Source organism: Oenanthe melanoleuca, chromosome 1 (assembly GCF_029582105.1).
Source record: "Oenanthe melanoleuca isolate GR-GAL-2019-014 chromosome 1, OMel1.0, whole genome shotgun sequence".
Classification (NCBI taxonomy): domain Eukaryota; kingdom Metazoa; phylum Chordata; class Aves; order Passeriformes; family Muscicapidae; genus Oenanthe; species Oenanthe melanoleuca.
Genome location: NC_079333.1, coordinates 16,833,584 through 16,852,105, shown reverse-complemented (window position 1 = coordinate 16,852,105; position 18,522 = coordinate 16,833,584). Strand labels below are relative to the sequence as shown.

General features: G+C 38.6%; 1 protein-coding gene across 2 annotated transcripts; it reads left to right on the top strand.

Moving 5' to 3' along the window:
• Positions 1-200: 200 nt before the first annotated feature.
• On the top strand, positions 201-18,002 carry C1H3orf85 (chromosome 1 C3orf85 homolog). Of its 2 annotated transcripts, none has more exons than XM_056495676.1 (4): positions 201-338; positions 7,317-7,465; positions 7,665-7,807; positions 17,023-18,002. In XM_056495676.1, exons 1-3 carry the CDS (start codon positions 290-292, stop codon positions 7,782-7,784), a joined length of 318 nt encoding a protein of 105 aa, XP_056351651.1. In that variant the 5' UTR covers positions 201-289; the 3' UTR covers positions 7,785-7,807; positions 17,023-18,002. The 2 variants fall into 2 exon arrangements, with proteins under 2 accessions (XP_056351651.1, XP_056351648.1); XM_056495673.1 differs by lacking the exon at positions 17,023-18,002 and adding an exon at positions 9,542-10,412.
• Positions 18,003-18,522: the final 520 nt, after the last annotated feature.

Here is an 18,522-nt window from a genome sequence, read left to right as displayed (position 1 = left end):
CATAGAACAAGCCCAATGTGCTGTTTTGCATCATTGAACTTACAAAGAAGTAAATACATCCAGACAATAATGAGCCATGATGGCTCATTAGAGGCTCAGCTTGCAAAGTCCAAAGTGTACAAACAGAGCCACACAGGACAAATCTGAACTAAGCATTGTACCCTGCCCTCTGCCTGAACCAATCCTTTACACGTATCTGGTAAATGATTTATAGACCTGAAGATAGCAAAGTATAAAACTGTATCATTCTCTTCACTTTACAAAAGAAACCCTTTCTGAATAATTTGCCATGTCCCTGAAAATGTTTCCAATTTTGGTGTCTGCTCTGCTGCTTACAGGTAAGTGCCTGGCATCCTATCTCATGTCCCTTCAGGCTTGTTGAATAGTCAGCTGGCAAAAACTGCTGTGTTACCAGCAGAAAAGCACCAATGGAAGAAAATTAACTGGAAATCACTGCAGCAGGGACATACAGCAGAGTGGGTGAGCACAAGATTGCATGGCAAATTCTGTGAAATTTGTTTGATTCTGCTCCTTGTGACTCCTTTTGAGCCTTTTACTGCTCATGTATAAGAAGGAAGGATGCATTCTTATAGAATGATTTCCTGAAATGTTAAAATTGTAAAAAGAGCTTGATGCTGTTTCTGTGAAATCTTCTCTAAATATGATTCTTATCTCAACATTTATTGTTTGTAGGAAACAATTTCACATGCATTTATAAGGACCCAAAATAATCTATTTCACAAGTGATTTTTTGAACGCCTGACTTGAATTTCTTAAGGAGACTGATTGTTTTAAAGCACTCAGGCTGTCTCAATGCTGATCATCCACAGAACTGTGTAATCACAGCATCTGCAATCAAGACTCAACCTGTAAAACTTGGACCAGAGGGAAAATGGATGGGTCAGGGCTACCACATGCTCTTCCCAAACCAGCACAGGCCGGCACAGTGAATGATCAGTGATGCTCATGCTGCAAGATTAATTTGTTTCTCACAAAATTAAAACAAACCAGGCAGGCAGTAAGTGACAGCTGACTTCCCAAGTGATTGCCTGCGTCTTGACAAGATAGTTTATCCACATGCATGCATTAAAAGCATTTCTTAGATTTGAGTGCTCCAATACACATGCAGTAAATATATGATGTGAATAGCTGAGGCAGAATGAGGGACACAATGATTAATTGTGGATGATTGAAAAAGATTTTGTAAACTGGGACCACAGTCAGGTATAATCTCTCTCATGGGTTGAATTCACTTCCATGCCATATGAACCCAAGTTTTGGCAGCAGTCAGGCTCTTAAGGAAAATGAGGAAATGGAAAGGGACTTTGTCTCTTCTGCAAGTGTGAGCTCACCTATAAACCTTTTCTCCTTATTTGTCCTTCCTGATCTGCAGTTGAACTGGGACAATTCCTGGGCCTATCTTTTTGAACTTCATCTCCTTTCCACTGAAGGCAATTTCTAACACTGTGTCACCTGAGGCTGAGCTGGGAGCACAGCAGCTTGCAGCCAGCTCCTCCTTTATGAAGACTATGCTTTCATCTCTTTGATGTTTCTTGTCTTGTTTACCCTCTTTCCCAGATTTCTTTTCTTCAAAATACATGGAGAACTACTTATTACTCGTTTTTAATGAGCTGTTAAAAGTTTCATTGATCACAATCAGTTCAGTTTTTCATTAACTGTGAATCCTTCCAGCAACAATGAAGGTGGTGGTGAAGTAAAACAGAGATTATAAGATTCTTATGAGAGCCTTATTCTTCTTCATGCTCTCAATTCAGCTGCTCTAAATCACTCCCCATAGTAAACCACAGTCACAGAGCTGGGAATAGGGTCTCTGGACATTTTGCTTTTGCCTCTGGAGAGTGCAGCAGCAAGGGATGGGGTAGGAATGTGATGTCTTTGCACTGAGATAATTGCTGAAGTCTCTCAGGTGTCTGATTGGGGTGTTTTGCCACATATGGATGCAGAAAGGAAATCTCAACAGGACCCAGTGAGTGGCCAATGGACTGGGGCTTTTTCTAATACTTTGCTGCAGTAGAAGTAGCTCCTTCACTAGGATTATCTAGGATTTTTGCCAAATTGCCTTGCTATTTACCCATACCTGAAAACTGTCCTGACCCCTGGCATCATCACACATATTGCATATGTTCAATAGCTAATTCTGCATTAAGTATCTGTAGCTTCTCTGCCTTTGCTGATGAGGGAATGTGGCTGATGATGTAGCTCTAAGGATTGTTAAGGACATCTCTTGAACCAGAGAGCTCTTGTGTCCTGGGATATAAAATTAAGAATTGTCAAAGAAGAAAATCTATTTTACTTCAAGCTTGGAAAAGAAAAAATGAGGCCAAAATTTCAAAGACTGGTTGATATGGAAAGAGTTGAAGTACTTAACAATTGGTGACTTTAAATCTCGCTGTCAATAGGAATTAGCAAATTGTACTGATTTAATTCTATTCCAAGGCTTGTTACCATCCAAACACTCCAGGATACAAGGCCTATGTACATGAAAACATTTTTTAATAATTTGAAAAAAAATATGCAGGTGTTAGACTTTAGTATAATTTCACTTTTCAACTGAAAAATGGTGATACCTGGGCCAGAGGTGGCCTGCAGGATCCACAAGTCTATCCTTGCTGCCATCCAGCCATTTATGCAGTGTACTGACAGATAACCACATCTTCATTTACATGGAATGCCACATAATCCAGAGAAATACTTGAGTGAGGAGAGAAGCACGTTTTTCTCAGCTGTTGTACTGTGGTATTCTGAGTCCTCAAACTGAATCCTATGGCCTGATTTTGTGAATTCAGATTTAGAAAGTCAGATAGCTGAAACATGGTCAGGAGGTGGCCCATTCTGGCTCATTTCTAGCCTTAGGAAACACACCTGAGCTGCAGACTTGATTTACTTTTTCAAAGTTCCCAACACGTCAGCAGCTGCCACCTCAGCAAGGTTGAAGTTTAGCCCTGTCCAAGTTTAGCCTCTGTCCAAGCTCTGTCCTAAAGAGCTGATAAGACTGGCAGCTTTACCTCCATGAGCTATTTTGACCAGAAAGTCACCATAGCTGATAATTAGAAGAGTTATTAGACTTAAAGTTGCCAACTTTTGACATTGAAATTCCATTTATTAACTTAAGCAATATGTTTTCAGGTTGTCAGAAACTCACAAATCTTCAGAAACTAGGGAGAAACAATAGTGTGCACAGAGAGTGTTTGAAGTGCTGCTAAATAATTGACAGTTTTTTTTTATAAATATCACAACAAATCAGAGATAAACCACTTTTCCCTGTGATAGATGCACACCAGGGAGAAAATTCTGGTCCTCAGCTTAGAGATGCTTGTTCTTATCTTATACAATACTGCTGATCTGGATAAAAACAGGCTTTGGGGTAGTGAGGGGAAGAAGCAGCACATCTTATACTAAGGCAAGTTTGAATATTTGTGTTTTTATCTTTAAATTCTGCTATTAGATGTCCAAATGGTGGCCTGCCTGCTGTCTCCAGACCACTAAGCACACAATGGCTCTTGCTACATAACTTTTGCAGAACAAAATGTATATCAATTAAATAGGTCCCTTAGCAGGCAAATGTGTAAAACCTTAATCCCATACTCACCTTTCTGACTGTGTGATTAAGTGGATCATTGCACATTCAGTTGATAGAAAAAAATGTCTTCCTGGGAAGATTTTGTGGCTGCACCCAGCTGAATATGTTGCTTTCTAGAAATCTATCTTTGTAAAGAGAGATATGCTTCCATTCCAGTCTAGGATGAAGAGATTTTAAAGCACAGTAACTTAAGATGTATCCAGGTTGATTTTCTATTTTGAGTGCAGTTTGCTTGCTACACTGTGATATTTTTTACTATTACTTTGACATTCCAAGATATTTGATATGCCTTTTCATAATCAGACTTTTGTCATTGGTTTGGGTTTTTTTTATATACTCAAAGCTGGATTAAGTGCACTTTTGCTTTTTTGACAAAGATGATAAGTACCACCATCTCTCCTCAAGTTTAGTCTCAGATCATAGTAATCCAAAATTAGAAGGCATGGTAGCAATAATGACTTAGACTAACAGTTTTCCCTCTGGACAATGTCTTTAGGTGCACAGGATAGACAAAACTATCTGCTGAAGGCAATAATTACATGAGCTAAGCATCTGCTTGCTAAAACCAGCCAATTTTTTCTATAATTTGCTTTTCATGTGAGAACACTGAGTGAATCTTCAAGAGATGATGGAAGGAAACATTAACTGGTAACAGCTGACACAACCTCAGCAATAGTTCACCTTCCAGACACATTCCTCCTATTTTCCCAGTGGGACATATATATCTAAAAATGTTTTTCAAATCACATATCTAAGAGAGGAAAACAGTGTTGAATAAAAAAATCCCCATTCAATGTGTCTGGTTGCTCTTCATGGTGAGTTAACTGTTTCAGTACAACTTGAAATTCTTCATCTTTTTTTGCAGCTCAACTTTATGCATTATGAACCATTTTATTAACATTACCCACCTGCTCCTAACTCCCTCTAGTCTCACATCAGATGTTCTGAAATTCCAGTCTCCTGGTTTGTATGCTAATCTTCTGCAAGGTGCACTCCTTCAGGAATACTCTGTCTTTATAAAGCAAACCCTTCCACAATATTTTGCTAGGCTCTTCAAAAGGAGGGGGAAAATTACACCCAGGGCAAGAAACTTAGATTGATGAAAGACATAATTCATTTGATGAAATCTGTATTCAGAGGGGCTACTCAGATGGAGACAGCTGGTCTGATGACCCTAGGTCTACATTAGAGCTAAGTGAAGACCTTGATTTCTCTGAGCTCTGCCAGAGCAAGAGCAAATGTGCTCCATATTTATCTGTGAGCCACAGGGAAAGACCAACAGGGCTAATTCTGGTTATGCTGGAAATGATCTCTCTGGAGTTTTTCCAGAGGTGAATGAAGTTTGCCATGCTCAGAGACTTACAGTGATCTTTACAGCAAGACAAAGAGAGGATTAGGTGATGTATAAAGGCACTTACCTGATTTTCTTTTGGTACTTATGCAGCTCTGGAGTGCCCCAGCAGCTGGGGACAAGTCCTGCAAAATAGCTCCCAGGAGATGAAATACAGCTAGAAAAGAATAAGAACTGGGTGTCAACAGTGGCAACAAAAGCCAAGAGCAGAGCTGGCATACCTGGCTCTCCTCAGAGCAGGCAAGTGCACTTCAATCAAAGTGAATACTTAGCATAGTTAGGGGTGGCATTTCTCACTGAATACAGATGCAGCCAGAGCAGGCTGTATATCAAAAATTGACATATAATACCCTGAAGATGCAGCTCTCTGCACCACAGTAGCCAAGACAAAACCTCTGTCCCACCAGTGGAATGACAACCTCATTTTTGAAGATGCAGGCAGCAAAAAAAATAAAACAAAACAAACAAACAAAAAAAAAAACCCAACCAAACAAAAGACCCACAAGAAGCAGAGCTGCTTAATGATCTTCTTTTTTTTTTAAGAGCACATATTGGTGATAAAATGTAATGTTTAATGGCCCTTAGAAACTATATGTACATTTAAAGAAAATGGAAGCCTTTTAATGAGTCAATTTCTGATCCCAGTTCATGAGCTTAAAAAATATTTAATAATTAAAAAAACACCCCAAATTTGCTAAAGAGAAATTAACAGGTCATATATTTTTCTATTGGAAAATAGTAAATTGCCAGAGAAATACTGAAATTTGGCACAAGCTTAGTGTTCTCTTGTGCAGCTCTAGAATATAAGTATAGCAGCTTAATAGACATATGCATGAAATATATTCTCTTCTTTCCCAGCCTTCCACCAATTGTCTGAACTTACTTTCTTCCATGGAGCTGGTAACACTTTTGAAGATGGTATTCCTTGAAAGCTCCCTACCCTAAAACTTCTACCTCCAGTTTATGATTATAACTTGGAATAGGAAGAAACTGAAGTAGGGAGGAACTGCTGGGACTGTGATTGCTTCCTAAGAAAGTTTTCTAAAGTACTCTTTGACACCTATATTAAGAGCAAAGATGACAACCACCCTCACTTTATTTTTTTTTCATTACTGTATAACCAAGATTTTTCTTATTTTCTTTTTAAGCATTTTTGTCACTGAAAAACAAAGTGAAAGGGAGCAGCAATCACACTAGCTCACATATCTTCTACCTACATGCATTCAGCAGAAAATTTCTTCTATTAAAAAAACTGAAAAGCAATTATATTGTGGATGATCAGGAAATAACAACAATAATTACGAATGAACTGGATTCAGCTGAACATTGCCCATGAAAGCAAACATTTTATTTTTAATCCCAGTTAGATTTTCCCCTTAGAAATTCAGGAATCAGGGCACTAGAGAGCTGTGGGTGAGGTGATAGCTTGCCCTGCTGAGCTCCTGCTCTAAGACATAATAGACAAGGGTTCAAGTTCTTGGCCCATCTGTTCCAAGTATGTGCAGGTCACCTTCAGGTGTCCATTTAAACCCACATCACTAAATTGAAGCACAGCTGTTTACAGTCACTGGCCTCAGCTCAGCTGATGAATCTGAGCTCAACCTTGATCAGTGGTTCATTAAAAATTGTGTGATTTGGACTGACATTCTATTTTGGACTCTTTTAGCCTCACATTAATTTATGTCTCAAAATTAATTTATGTCTCAAAATTAATTTATGTCTCAAACACTCGAGACTAAAATGAAAAGAATGCTTTTCTGTAGAGTGCCTTTCATATGAAGCTAAAGAGGTATTCTGGCCTTTTTCTTGTCAAGAATACATTTTTCAGGATCTGCAGACTCCTTCTGCATCTGTGGTGACCTCAGAAGCTCTCTGAAGCAATGCAATAACAAGATTGGAAGTGTAATATCTTCGGTTCAGATAGTAATTTCCAAGCATGCAATTTCTATGCTGATACTAATGAGGATAAATATCATATATAAGCCAGGAGGTTCAGAACCATAGATTAATTCATAGGTAGGGTTTGTGTTATTATAAAAAACTTTAGGCTTTCAGAACACCTGAGACTTGAGCAATTACAGCCTAAGAGGATTTTTGGAACAAAATTTTGCATTAAAATAAATTAGTGCCTTAATTAGAGTGTGACTTTATTTTCTTCAGATTCAACAGCAAAATAATGTTTTAGAGCATTTGTTTTATTAACTCCAGGCCTAAAAACCAGTTTCTTTCTGCTTATCTAAGGTAGGGCCACCTTTGATTTCTATTAAATAAACTACAGATTCAAAACCATTTTCTGTAGATATAAGCATATTTTTGAAGTGCCCATTGTGGCATATTTTTTCTGATAATACAAATATTTATCAGCTTCAGTTTCAAGTGTCCTTGGAGCACCCTTTAGGACAGAAGAATCACCGAATCAGTTCATATGGCTCAAGCGACACATCCCGTATTATCCGAGCCACTGGGACTCAGGCAGCAGCCAGAACACCTGGGGATACACTGTGGCTGAGCAGGTACCTTCTTCCTTCCCTTGTACCACCTTCTGAGAAAAAGAAAGCACAGATCTGGAATTAAGTGTAACATAAATCCTTTGGGTCAAGGGAGGAAAATTTTTCTGATTTACCAACACGGGCAAGGCTGCTCGGCAGCCACAGACTGTATTTAATCAGGAGCAAAGCTCAGAATGTTCCTTTGTGTTTTGATCTGCTTCAGATCAGTGAATCATTGGCAGCTTTGAGGGAAACAGCACAATACTACATGGGCTTGGACCGTTTTGCCTTCGATCCCTCGACAGCCGCGCTCGATGGGGCTTCTCAACAGAGCATTTTGTAAACTCAGAGCCTGAGTGCACCTCAGTAAGTAAAACTGACCCACACAACACTGCTGACAATTGGTTTGTAGTGTCATAACCCAGCACAGTAAAAACCCAATTATACTTTGAAAAATTTTGAGAAGATTTGTTTCTACTGTCCGAGTTTAATAGTTATTTATATGCGGTCATTTTGCTGTGGAGAGCTCTTTTTTGAGTTTGTTTTGGGAAAGCTCATTAAGAGCTTAAAGAATATATATCCTTTTAAAAGTCCACAGAAGCTAAACTGCTTCCTATAGAGTTGATTTAAAAAGCAGACAGAAAGCAATTCCTGAGGAGAAAAATAAAAGATAAAAACTCCATCTATTTCAGTAACAAAACCGTATTCAGTGTGGAATAAAACCTCAGCAGAACAAAACAGAGAATGAGACATACCAGTTGGTAAAAGCAGTATTTATAGATCAGCACAGGAGTATGTGAAATGAAGTGTTGCAAACTGTCTCAGAGAAATTGTTAAGGATTGTGCTAAAACTGGACATTTTGGGGACAAAATTTTGTCAGATTTAGGGAATAATTACTAAGTGATTCAGTTGGACAAGCACAATATACACATTATTCCTGTGGAACACTCTTCTATCTGTGAAGATACTGCAGTCCTTAAAAATGGACAGGAGTGGGTAGAAATAAACTTATACAGTTTCAGTGCTTAAAATAGTTACTAAAATAGCAATCTGTCAGTCTGATTGAAAGCACCAATAGGAAAATGGGTAAACTTCTTCTAATTTAATTTGAATTGAATATGTTTTGAATTTTATTGTCTTAAAAGTACCTTTCTTTTTGAAAATGAGTTTCATTTTGAAATGCAGCTTTTGAAAAGAACTTTTATTTTTTATAAGATAGGAATTTGACTTGGAGAGGTTCAGAGTGAGCTTTCCAGGACTGTTCCACCTGAAAGGTGACGCCAGTTTCACTCACTCTGAGCAGAAGCCAAGTAGGAGAGAATAGCTAAAAGCCATAATTTACCTTCCCTCCTGCTGAGGCTTCAGCTGGTGCCCTTGGGCAACTGGAAGGAAGCACCAGGTTATTCACTTACAATTTCTAATACTGATATCAGTGGATTGCAGCAGTCATTTCTCCCTTATCATAAATTTACCTGAAGACACTTTACCCGGTTTTCTGAAAAAACCCCACTGTCTTTCCCATCAGAAAAATTCCTCATAGAGGAAGCCCTGACTGTGTCTAATTACTGGTTGTGCATCCATGAGCCTGATGGTTGTGATCACAGCAGCTGCCAGGCAGATTCCAGGATGAGTTATGCCTCCAGAAAGATAATCCTAATGATTGTTGTATGACAGGATTAAAGCCACTTACATAAACACATTTACAGGCACTCCCACTGAAATATGTTTATGATTTCAAAGCAAGGCTAGTTAACTCACAGACTGAAATAAACTTTCCAATGCTAATGTGACAGGAATTGACATCCAGAGTTTTTTAGCAGCCATGTAGTAGCAAAGAAGCATCAAGCTAGAATTTACAAAAAACATTATGGATAAAGCAGAACAATTCTTTTCAAACCTATTTTTCCTGATTAATGATAGTTCTGAAATGGAAAGCCTATACAACCTATGCAGGAATCTGGTTCAGAGGCTGCACTTCCAGAAGAAAACATTTGCAAAAGCTGGCAGATCTGAAGACTGCAGCTGTTGACAGGATCTTTAAATTAATTCTGCGATTTTAATTTTTTTTTTCTAAAAGTAATTTATTCCATCTTTTCTAGCAACAACATCAGATCCTACATGGAGCTACTACAGAAGTCTGGGACTCACCTCCAGCAAAAAGCTATTAAATCCTACACATCTTGTATCTGGCCATGTTAGGATATGGCATGTTATGTACTTACCATTATGTATTTGATAAGATGACTTTATCTCATCCCACTTGGGTCTAAACCCAAAAGTAATACACTAGCTCTCTGCATAAATACTGCATATTTTATATTCATAAGTAGAACTGAGATGTAGGTCATGGTAAATTGAGCAAGAAGTTGAAGAAAACCAACCAAGAACTTTTAGCATGTTGGGTTTAAAAATGCCTAGTGTTTTCAGATAAAACATTATTTTGACTGAACAATTGCTTAAAGATGTACATTCCTGTTTCTGTGACTGAAAACCATGTTTTTATTTCTCAGTCTTTTCCTTTAGCTACATTTTTGGGAGGCGAATAAGAATTGAAAACCAGTTCCTTTGGATGGGGGAGAAGTTGAGCAAGTTCAAGTGCATTTCCATTTTTTCAAGTACTAGTAGTAGGTGTTGTAGTACACATCCACTCAAGTCAAAGTTTCTCTTTCCTCATTTAATCTTCTCTACTCGGTCTTCAATGCCAAAACCAACTGAACCCACAGCTACTACTGTGAGTTTTTCCTTACTCCAAAGAGATAGGAATGGTGGAAACATTCATGGCTCCTTTCCTGAGAAGAAAATGTTGGTGACAAATGTTCTTTATGCCACGTTCCTGAACTTGGAAGTTTCCTGGTTCCTATTCATTAATGTACCTTATTTCAGAACATCTTTGAAGAGAGGATTAGGCTTCCATGTTTCTTTTGTATGTTATTAATATAATGCTAAAAAATAAAAGCTTTTTCAAACTTGGCCAAAATTTCTGCATGAATAAAAATGACCTCTTGAGGTAAAAAAATATTTGGTAACCTAATGGCAGGAGGTGAAGGAAGGTGATATTTCTTGCTTTTTATCCCCAAAGAACAGATTCTGCATGGTGTGTTTTCAGGATTCCTTAGGAATATGGACTGTACACTAACTGGAACAAATCTGAAGATAATGTTGGATCTTCTAGAAAGAAATCCATATTCTGGCTTTTTTTGGCAATCTCTGCCATGCTCCTAGGTATGAAACTATCCTTAGGCCATTATTAATTTCCCTGCGCAGGACAATGGGCCTGAAATTGCCATTATTCATTAGCTGAAGCTGAAAATTCATTTAACAGCTGAAAGAGATAAATGAGGTGCAAGTTCAGTATTTGCCATGTAGGATTTCACATCTTTAGTCACACTAGTTCATTATGAGCAGTTCATTCAAAGATAATGGGTGACAAGTGATGTATAGACTAAAGACCACACTGGTTAAACACAGCCATGGCCTGTCCCTGCTGCCTGCCTTCTCTGCACTGTTCAGCCTTGGATAAGCTAGTGCTTCAAACTCTAAACATTCCAGCATTTTCCTCAGTAGCAGCACAGACATGACAGAGTTACTGAAACTCTTCAGCTGATAGCAAAATGCAGGACTGTAAGGGTAAGCATCACCTTTTAGGTGGATATGCAGTAAAGCTCCAAGGATGCACCTGCTCCAGCTGAGCATCTTGCTGGTCCCAGAGAGGTCTCAACTCTTCAGCCATGATGCCCACACCACATGTGAACCAGTTCCTGCAATACTGCTCTTCTCTCCCCATCTCTCTAATTGATGTTGTTGCTGCCAAGGCAGAGTTTTGTGATCTATCTGTGCATTAGCAGCAGTTTTCATGCCTGCATGGCAAGTTAAACCAAAATGGGGGTGGTTCAGGAGCTGGTTTGCAGATAGACAGCAGACATCCCTGCAGTGGGGATGGCAAAGTCCATCAGTGAGGTGGAAGGCAAAGTGAAGTGCTATCAGCCACCATCTGCTGTCAGCTGGTGAGGTAACTGCCCAACCCTTATGAGCCATTTTAGGGTTGTCAGAGCCATAAAGTTAGGATAACCACTGTCTATTACCACGAGGACAGTCTTGCACAAGGTTGGCTTTGCAACAATGCCAGGGGATGCAATTTGACAGATCTGTTGTACTCAGACATGACTAATTCCTTTAAAGAAGTTGTTGAAAGCCAGAGACTCAATACTCAATCTGCAAATCCATAGCTTCAAGCTAATGTCAGTAATTCAGATAATTAGTCTTGCTGAATTAGATGGGAAGAGTTGTGCATGCATGAGTAGCAGTGAAGGATGAGGTGCTTATTTTGTGTTATCAAATACATGCCACTCATGACAATGAGCAAGTGGCTTTCACACCATTTGGATATTAAACACTTTCATCTGCATTTATTAATAACTAGGAAAAATATTTACCCTGTGAATTTGCTCCCCCTATTTATCTTCACATATTGTTTCAGCAATTCAGCACAAGTAAACCTGGATCCTTCTTTGCTGAGTTTTCCAACACATCTTTATGTTGCCACCTACAAATTTTATCTCCTTTCTTTTTCTACACAGCACAGATACACAGGCAATACCTTAGCAATGACAAAACCAAAGAATAGTGTTAAACTAAAGAGAACTTCAAGTACATCTGTGCTGCTCATGGCAGTGGAATTACAGATCTCAGGGGATAGGACCTTTGCTTCTGGTGCAATGGATGGCAGCATTTATTACTAGTTACTAAATACTGCAGGTTTTTTGAGGAAAAAAACCTAAGCCACACAAATACCAGAGCTCCCTGAGACTAGAGAGAATAGAGTTCCTCTGAGAGAGGAAGAACAGGCAGAGAGGAAGAGGAGTCACAGGAAGCTAGAGTCAGGTTTGTCTCTGTATTAATGTTAACTGGATAGATGCAGAACATCCACCAGGCAGAGTGATTTTCCAGCTCATTCCTGACTGATGTAAAGGGTGACCAAAATCAACAGAATGACAGAAATCAGGATGTCCAGGTACCTCATGGTTGATATTTAGCTCCAGTAGAAGCTTTTTGCCAGACAAGGTCCTTACAGGATATCCCTCTCATGGGAGTGGCAAGTCAGTCATGTTGAAAATCCTTCCTCAGAGCACTTCCCTATTCCCCCAGCTTCTTGTATCCCTAATTTTCCCAGTCTTAGAATAATCAAACTGCCTTTGCAATCTCTCCTATTCTGTCAAGCTGAATTGAAAACAGCCCACAAGTTACAAAATCACTGTGGCTAGACATAAGGGATAAACATGTACCTACTGAGACAGTATGGTTGTAGGAGCCTTGCTTTGTTAGGGAAACAGAGGAGAGATTCACTGTAGTCAGACACGATGGAGAAGTAATAAAACCTGTCATTTCAATAATAATTGAAGAAAAAAAATTAATACTCCATGGCTTTCTTTTAATGAGAAAAGCAAGGAATTCTGAACACAGCAAATAGTGAAAGCTGTAGAATTCAAGTAACCTATATATAACCTACATTAGAAATGTTGAGTATGGGATAAGTACTAAGATAGAGTTTTCTATAAACTCAGCAGGTGAGTATATAGAGGTAATGAGAAAGAACCATTTATTTTATGATCTGAAATGGTTTCTTCAAACAGAACAGTGGCAACTGGTATTCAATGAAAGTTCTACACACTTCATCACTGCTGCAGTTCATGTGGTTGAATCTGGTCCCAGATGATTTGAATGCATAAACCTTTTGAGCTTGCATCACACTACTGTTGCCCCTTGCTTTACATTTGATCTTCTGTTGTCTTAATTTAAACCAGAACAGCTGAGACAAAATATGCATCTAATCTACACCTGCTGCTGGCTGCCAGCAAGAGTGAGCTGTGTTCAAAGCAATTTATGTTGGCTGATTAAGTGTATAACCACCCACCTGAGGCAGGTGCATTGCCATAACCTCTTCATGCAGAGTGTGAAATAAATTGTTAGTGTTTTGCATCATCCATAGGAAAAAAATGAGCTCAGTAGTTAAAATGTAAACATCAACAGTTATCCAAAACCCAAAAAGTTCAGCCAGGAAATAAGCAGTGTTTGAATGTGACTATTATGTTAAGTAAACAAACATCAATAATTACTGTTCTGCCTCGAAGGCTGTTGAAGAGGTATGTATTTCAAACAATGTTACATCAAACCTGCAGAGCCTACTTTCCACCACCTGCAAAAAAGAGGAGCAATTCCTTCTATGAGAGACGAGTGGTATCAAGCTGGTTATCTGTAAAGGTGAACAGCATAGGCAACACAGCAAACATCTGTTCCCTTTGAGCCCAAGCCACTTCCCATGCAGCACTAGGCAGGCTGAGAGTGCAGCTGACTGCCTCAGAGACAGAAGTACTCATTGAGAGTCATAATGCAAATTTAGCCACCACCACCCAAGGGCAGCAAGCTCTCCCTGCACCAGTGTCAATCCAGACAGGGACAGGGAGGGAAGAAGTGACAGACTGATGAATTTCAGCCCTCTAGGGTCAATCCCTAAAAGCTTCTTTCTCTGTGAGGTGTTACAGGATAGTCAGCTTGGAGTGACACTTCCTATTCAGCTCCTTATTCCTGGTCACAGCAGCCACTGCTAAGGTGATTTCATGCCAGTCACTGCTTCCGTGGCAGAACTGAATAAGCATGTGAAATCCCATCTGAATAATTCAGCTATGTCCTGCTTGTGATTGAAAGCTGCTGTGCAGCAGGGAGCTCACTCAAGGAAGGCTTAAAAAACATCCTTACAACTGCTGTCAATACTATTATCATAAATCCAACTGTGCAAGGTGCAGGGAGAAAGCAGTTATTGTGACATCTTCAAAATGAAGGTAGGACTGTCTAAGGGCAAGAAAACAACCACAGAAAGAAAGTGGCTAAAGAGACAACCATGGATGGTGGTGGTGGCTGCTTAGCACTGAAAAATAACTGATTTGGTAGTTATTTAGAAGAATGACTTAAAAACATCTTATTTGTAACTTCAAACTGGCTTTGGTTAAACACAGCACTGAGAATTATAAAATGCTGCTTCCTTTTGGTGTCTCTGTTGAAATATTTATGGTGCTACCCTTGCTGTGGAGTTCAGACAGGATACTCAGTGCTGAAAGATCAAACTTCCTGATGGCCTGGAACCTATACATCCCTGCATTACACTGTGGGCAGGATGTAGTCTGAATTTTGCTAGGTACCTCATAAAGCAGCTACTTTATAGCAAAGCTACATGTGCTGAATTTTGGGTTTTAATTTAGAAGACTTGCAGTAATGAGGAAGAGCCTATTTAAAACATTTCAATAGTGAACTTAAGAGGAACAAAATGTAAAAACCCCCATGCTTTCTCATAAATAATTTGAAACAATTACTTTCTGCTAAGTGCACAAACAATTCAATATTATACTTTGTGAATAACAGAAATAATTTTTCTACAAATAAGGATAATGGTTATTCAGGATTACACAGTTCCCTACTCCTTTCTCAACCTCTCTGCCCCAAGCTAAGGTCTATTTTCATTCTCTTAATAATTGCCAGAGGATTAGATCTAGCCCAAGTACAACTACAGGTACTGCTTATAGCAATTAAAGATTACTCTGTGCCTCACTAAAATGTCCAGGCTACCTTGATCTATCAAGTCAACTGTATCAGGAGCAGCATATGCAGCAGCAATTACTAAATAAGAGAATTATAAAAGAAGTACCTTCTCTTGAAATTATAGATTTTGTAGTTCAGGCATGCTATTCTGAAACCAGAAATGGAAGCTGAAAAATTTTGAGAGAATTGTTCATCAGTTGGATCCCTCTTTCCCACAGTGAAAGCTTTGAAGCTCTGTTATTAGTGGGAGCAGTGATAACTGAGGATAGGAACTTATTTGACAGAATCTTCCTTTCGCAGGTTTTAACTAAAATGTAAAATCAGATGTTGGAAGTGGAGGGGCGGTTACCAACATATGCTGAAAATTTCCTCACACCCTCCTAAAATCAGTTTCTGAAAGAACTATTAATGAGTTAGTAGAGATTAACACAGAAGAATATTTCATCACCTGCATTGTAGCTGGTTGATTAGAAGAAATGAGTCTCAGGAGAACCAGGAATAGATAATTCTATTTGTCTCAGAAGCTCACTAGACAGCCTGGGCAAGCCAAATTTTCTCTGAATCTTTTTCAAAATGAACTAATCTGCCCTGAAATCTGCTACCTTGAAACTGCTGTTAATATTGGTCCAGAAAGGGAGGTCTCAGAGAAATGATTTGAAATTGCCAGTTCTGGTTTTGAGCAAGGATTGAAAGTAGCTCATCTGTGTCAATAAATTGTCTGGCAAAGAGTGGATCTGTCCTTTGCATTTGACCCTGGTACAAGTGATACGTCTTGTACGAGTCCTGCAGCATCAGGACTCAATCAATTCAGAGAGTTGATCTTACCACCCCCTAAAATTGGACATCCTGGAAAGTGTGTATTTCAGGCTCACAGAAAATGCCTCACAGCATTGAAGAGGACAGATGTGAATTCATTACCTTTCTGGTACAAGATCACTCAGTGTGCAACAGCCCTACCAATCATTATGTCCAATGCAAATAATGGATTGTGAGTGTTTCTGTCTCATTATCTTGTGACAGGATTATTAACTTGTGACTAAACAACAGTGTTGCAGAAAGTCTCCTCAAGAGCAGGCTACATACATACATATATACATATATGTATATATATATGATTAATATATATATTAATGTGTATGTGTATATATATATACATATAAATGTATGTGTATATATATACACACACACACACAAATACATATATATATATATATATACACACACACACACATACATATATATATATATATATATTTATATATGTATGTATGATTAATTTTCTTCTTCTACCCACTGCCTAGATTGCATATTAAGCAAGTGTCCTTGATGGAATGGACCAAGAAGAGATTGCTAAACTCTGGGCTTTAGAGTTCTCCAAGCTTGCATTAATGCCAGTAAATACATACCACAGATTTTTTTTCAAACCCAGAAAAGCTGCCTGTTAAGATGACATAACAGTTCACAGTGAAAACATGGATTTCCAAAAAAGGTTGGAAAGTGCCATCGAATTACAAGGTGATAATGAGGTCTGAGGTTTTTCCAGCATGTGTGGATGTCCTGCTAATTTGGTATGGCAGTGCAGGACTGTGCCTCCAGAAATAATTAACAATAGCAGTTGTACAGGTACTTACTTCATCAGCAGAAACATTGGAGGGTGATGAATCCATGCAAAGATTGCACGGGTAGAATAGAATGATTGCTACAATAGACAGATACAATAACTGGCTAGCAGTGTCTCCTTTGAGAGTGTAGCTCAATTTTTCAATTTCATCTCTTACCTGGGCTCAATGTCACTGAAGAAGGTTTGAGTAATTTCAAGAAAATCAGAGTTATGATTTTTTTTCTGTTGGGTTTATGTATTTATTTCAAATGTACAGTTTTTATATTTTTTTTAACATTACATTTTTTAGAAATTAAAAGTTTATATTTTATCTTGAATGCCAAGCTGCAATTTTTACAGCAGATCCTGTTGTGTTGTTTTTGCTTTTAGGAGGAATGAGCACAGGTCCTACTGGACACTCACCTTACTCACCAGCAGAAGAAAAATTAAAATTTTCAGCCCACAAATATTCATTCATGTATATACATGTCACTTGAACTCCAGCTGAAAGTTAAATGAAGAGAGGCTACTTTTATTTTTATTTACTTATGCAAGATAACCACCTGAATCAGCTGAATTCCCTTCCATATTCTAGTAAAGATGCTTTTCAGCACTACCCCTCAAACTTGTTGCCACATTTGGCACAATAACAGAGGAAATACTTTCTTTAACATATTCAAAGGAGATCAGGCCAGTCAAAAGGATATGAAATTAATTTAATCTGCAAAATGGCTCATTGAAACAGCCTTATTAAAATACAGCTACCATGAGTGGACTCTATAGACTACAGCTTCTGGACAGAGTTTCATCTTGCCCCACAAAGTTCCAGATTGTTTAAATTAAATTCACTGACTTTTTCTTCTTCTGCATTCTACTATCATAACTGTGAGATAAAGAGATTCTTGCAAAAAGACCCTCAAGTTTTTAAAACTACATGGGATGATTCAAGAATTTTTTTTTTTGCAAGATGACATCAGTCCTGGAAGTCATTCAACACATCATTGAATAAAGCCCAAGTCTCAATATTAACACCTTCTGTAAAGCCCAAAACACCTCTCAAGCCAGCCAATAATCAGCCTAAATCAGTTGATCACCATCATGCCTAGAGACAAGAGTTAGTAATGAACTGCATGCATTTCTCTGATTTAATGGTTTGGACAAGAGTTTTAGTCAATTTTTGAGCTGGTATCCACTAGAAACTTTGGCAGATAAACACATTTCACATTCAAAGGTTAATGCTGATATGTCTGGGAAGAAAACAGAGGAAAATGAAGGTGTAACTCCTTGGTAACTGTAGAAACAGTTAAAAAACACACTTAAACCCTAAATATGGGTCATAATTTGTAACAAAAAAGGAGAGCAAGTCTTTATTTAATGTAAACACATCTTCTTGAACACTTTGGAAAGAAATATGGCTTGGGAGAGTAAAAACTGAATTGAAAAATGAACCTGCCTCCTTCCAGGAGAGCAGAGCATCCATGAGAGTGAGTGAGTTTGGCTGGGAAGAGCTCATGTCTGGCAGCTGTGTGGAGCTGGGGCACAAAGAAGCAAAAAACAGGCAAGGAGGGGAAGTGTCTGCATGAGGCAGCTGGAAATAGGGAAGTGGAAGCACAGAGTGATCTTTTAGATTTAGTTTCAATAGAACTACAGCAATTTCCTTGCATTTCCTTGGAATTGACTTTTATGAATATTTGTGCCAATGTTTCTGTTCTTGGCTGCTGCAGATGAACCCTTCCATTCAGTGGGGCAAGTGACAGTGAGATGACAGCCAAGTGTCCAGGCAGCTCATGCAAAAGGAGGAGGAGGGCAGCAAGGAGGAAAGATGAAGTGTGCCATGTGCAGGTGGAGGGGAATGGGGGTCACAGAAAAGACTTTGATTCTGATCCTGTT

Bases quoted from the DNA above. Each gene is read 5' to 3' on its own strand.
- C1H3orf85 (XM_056495676.1), top strand. From the start codon at position 290: ATGTCCCTGAAAATGTTTCCAATTTTGGTGTCTGCTCTGCTGCTTACA. The intron at 339-7,316 runs GTAAGTGCCTGG...AATATTTATCAG, and splicing joins GTCTGCTCTGCTGCTTACAG to CTTCAGTTTCAAGTGTCCTT. The intron at 7,466-7,664 runs GTACCTTCTTCC...GATCTGCTTCAG, and splicing joins GATACACTGTGGCTGAGCAG to ATCAGTGAATCATTGGCAGC.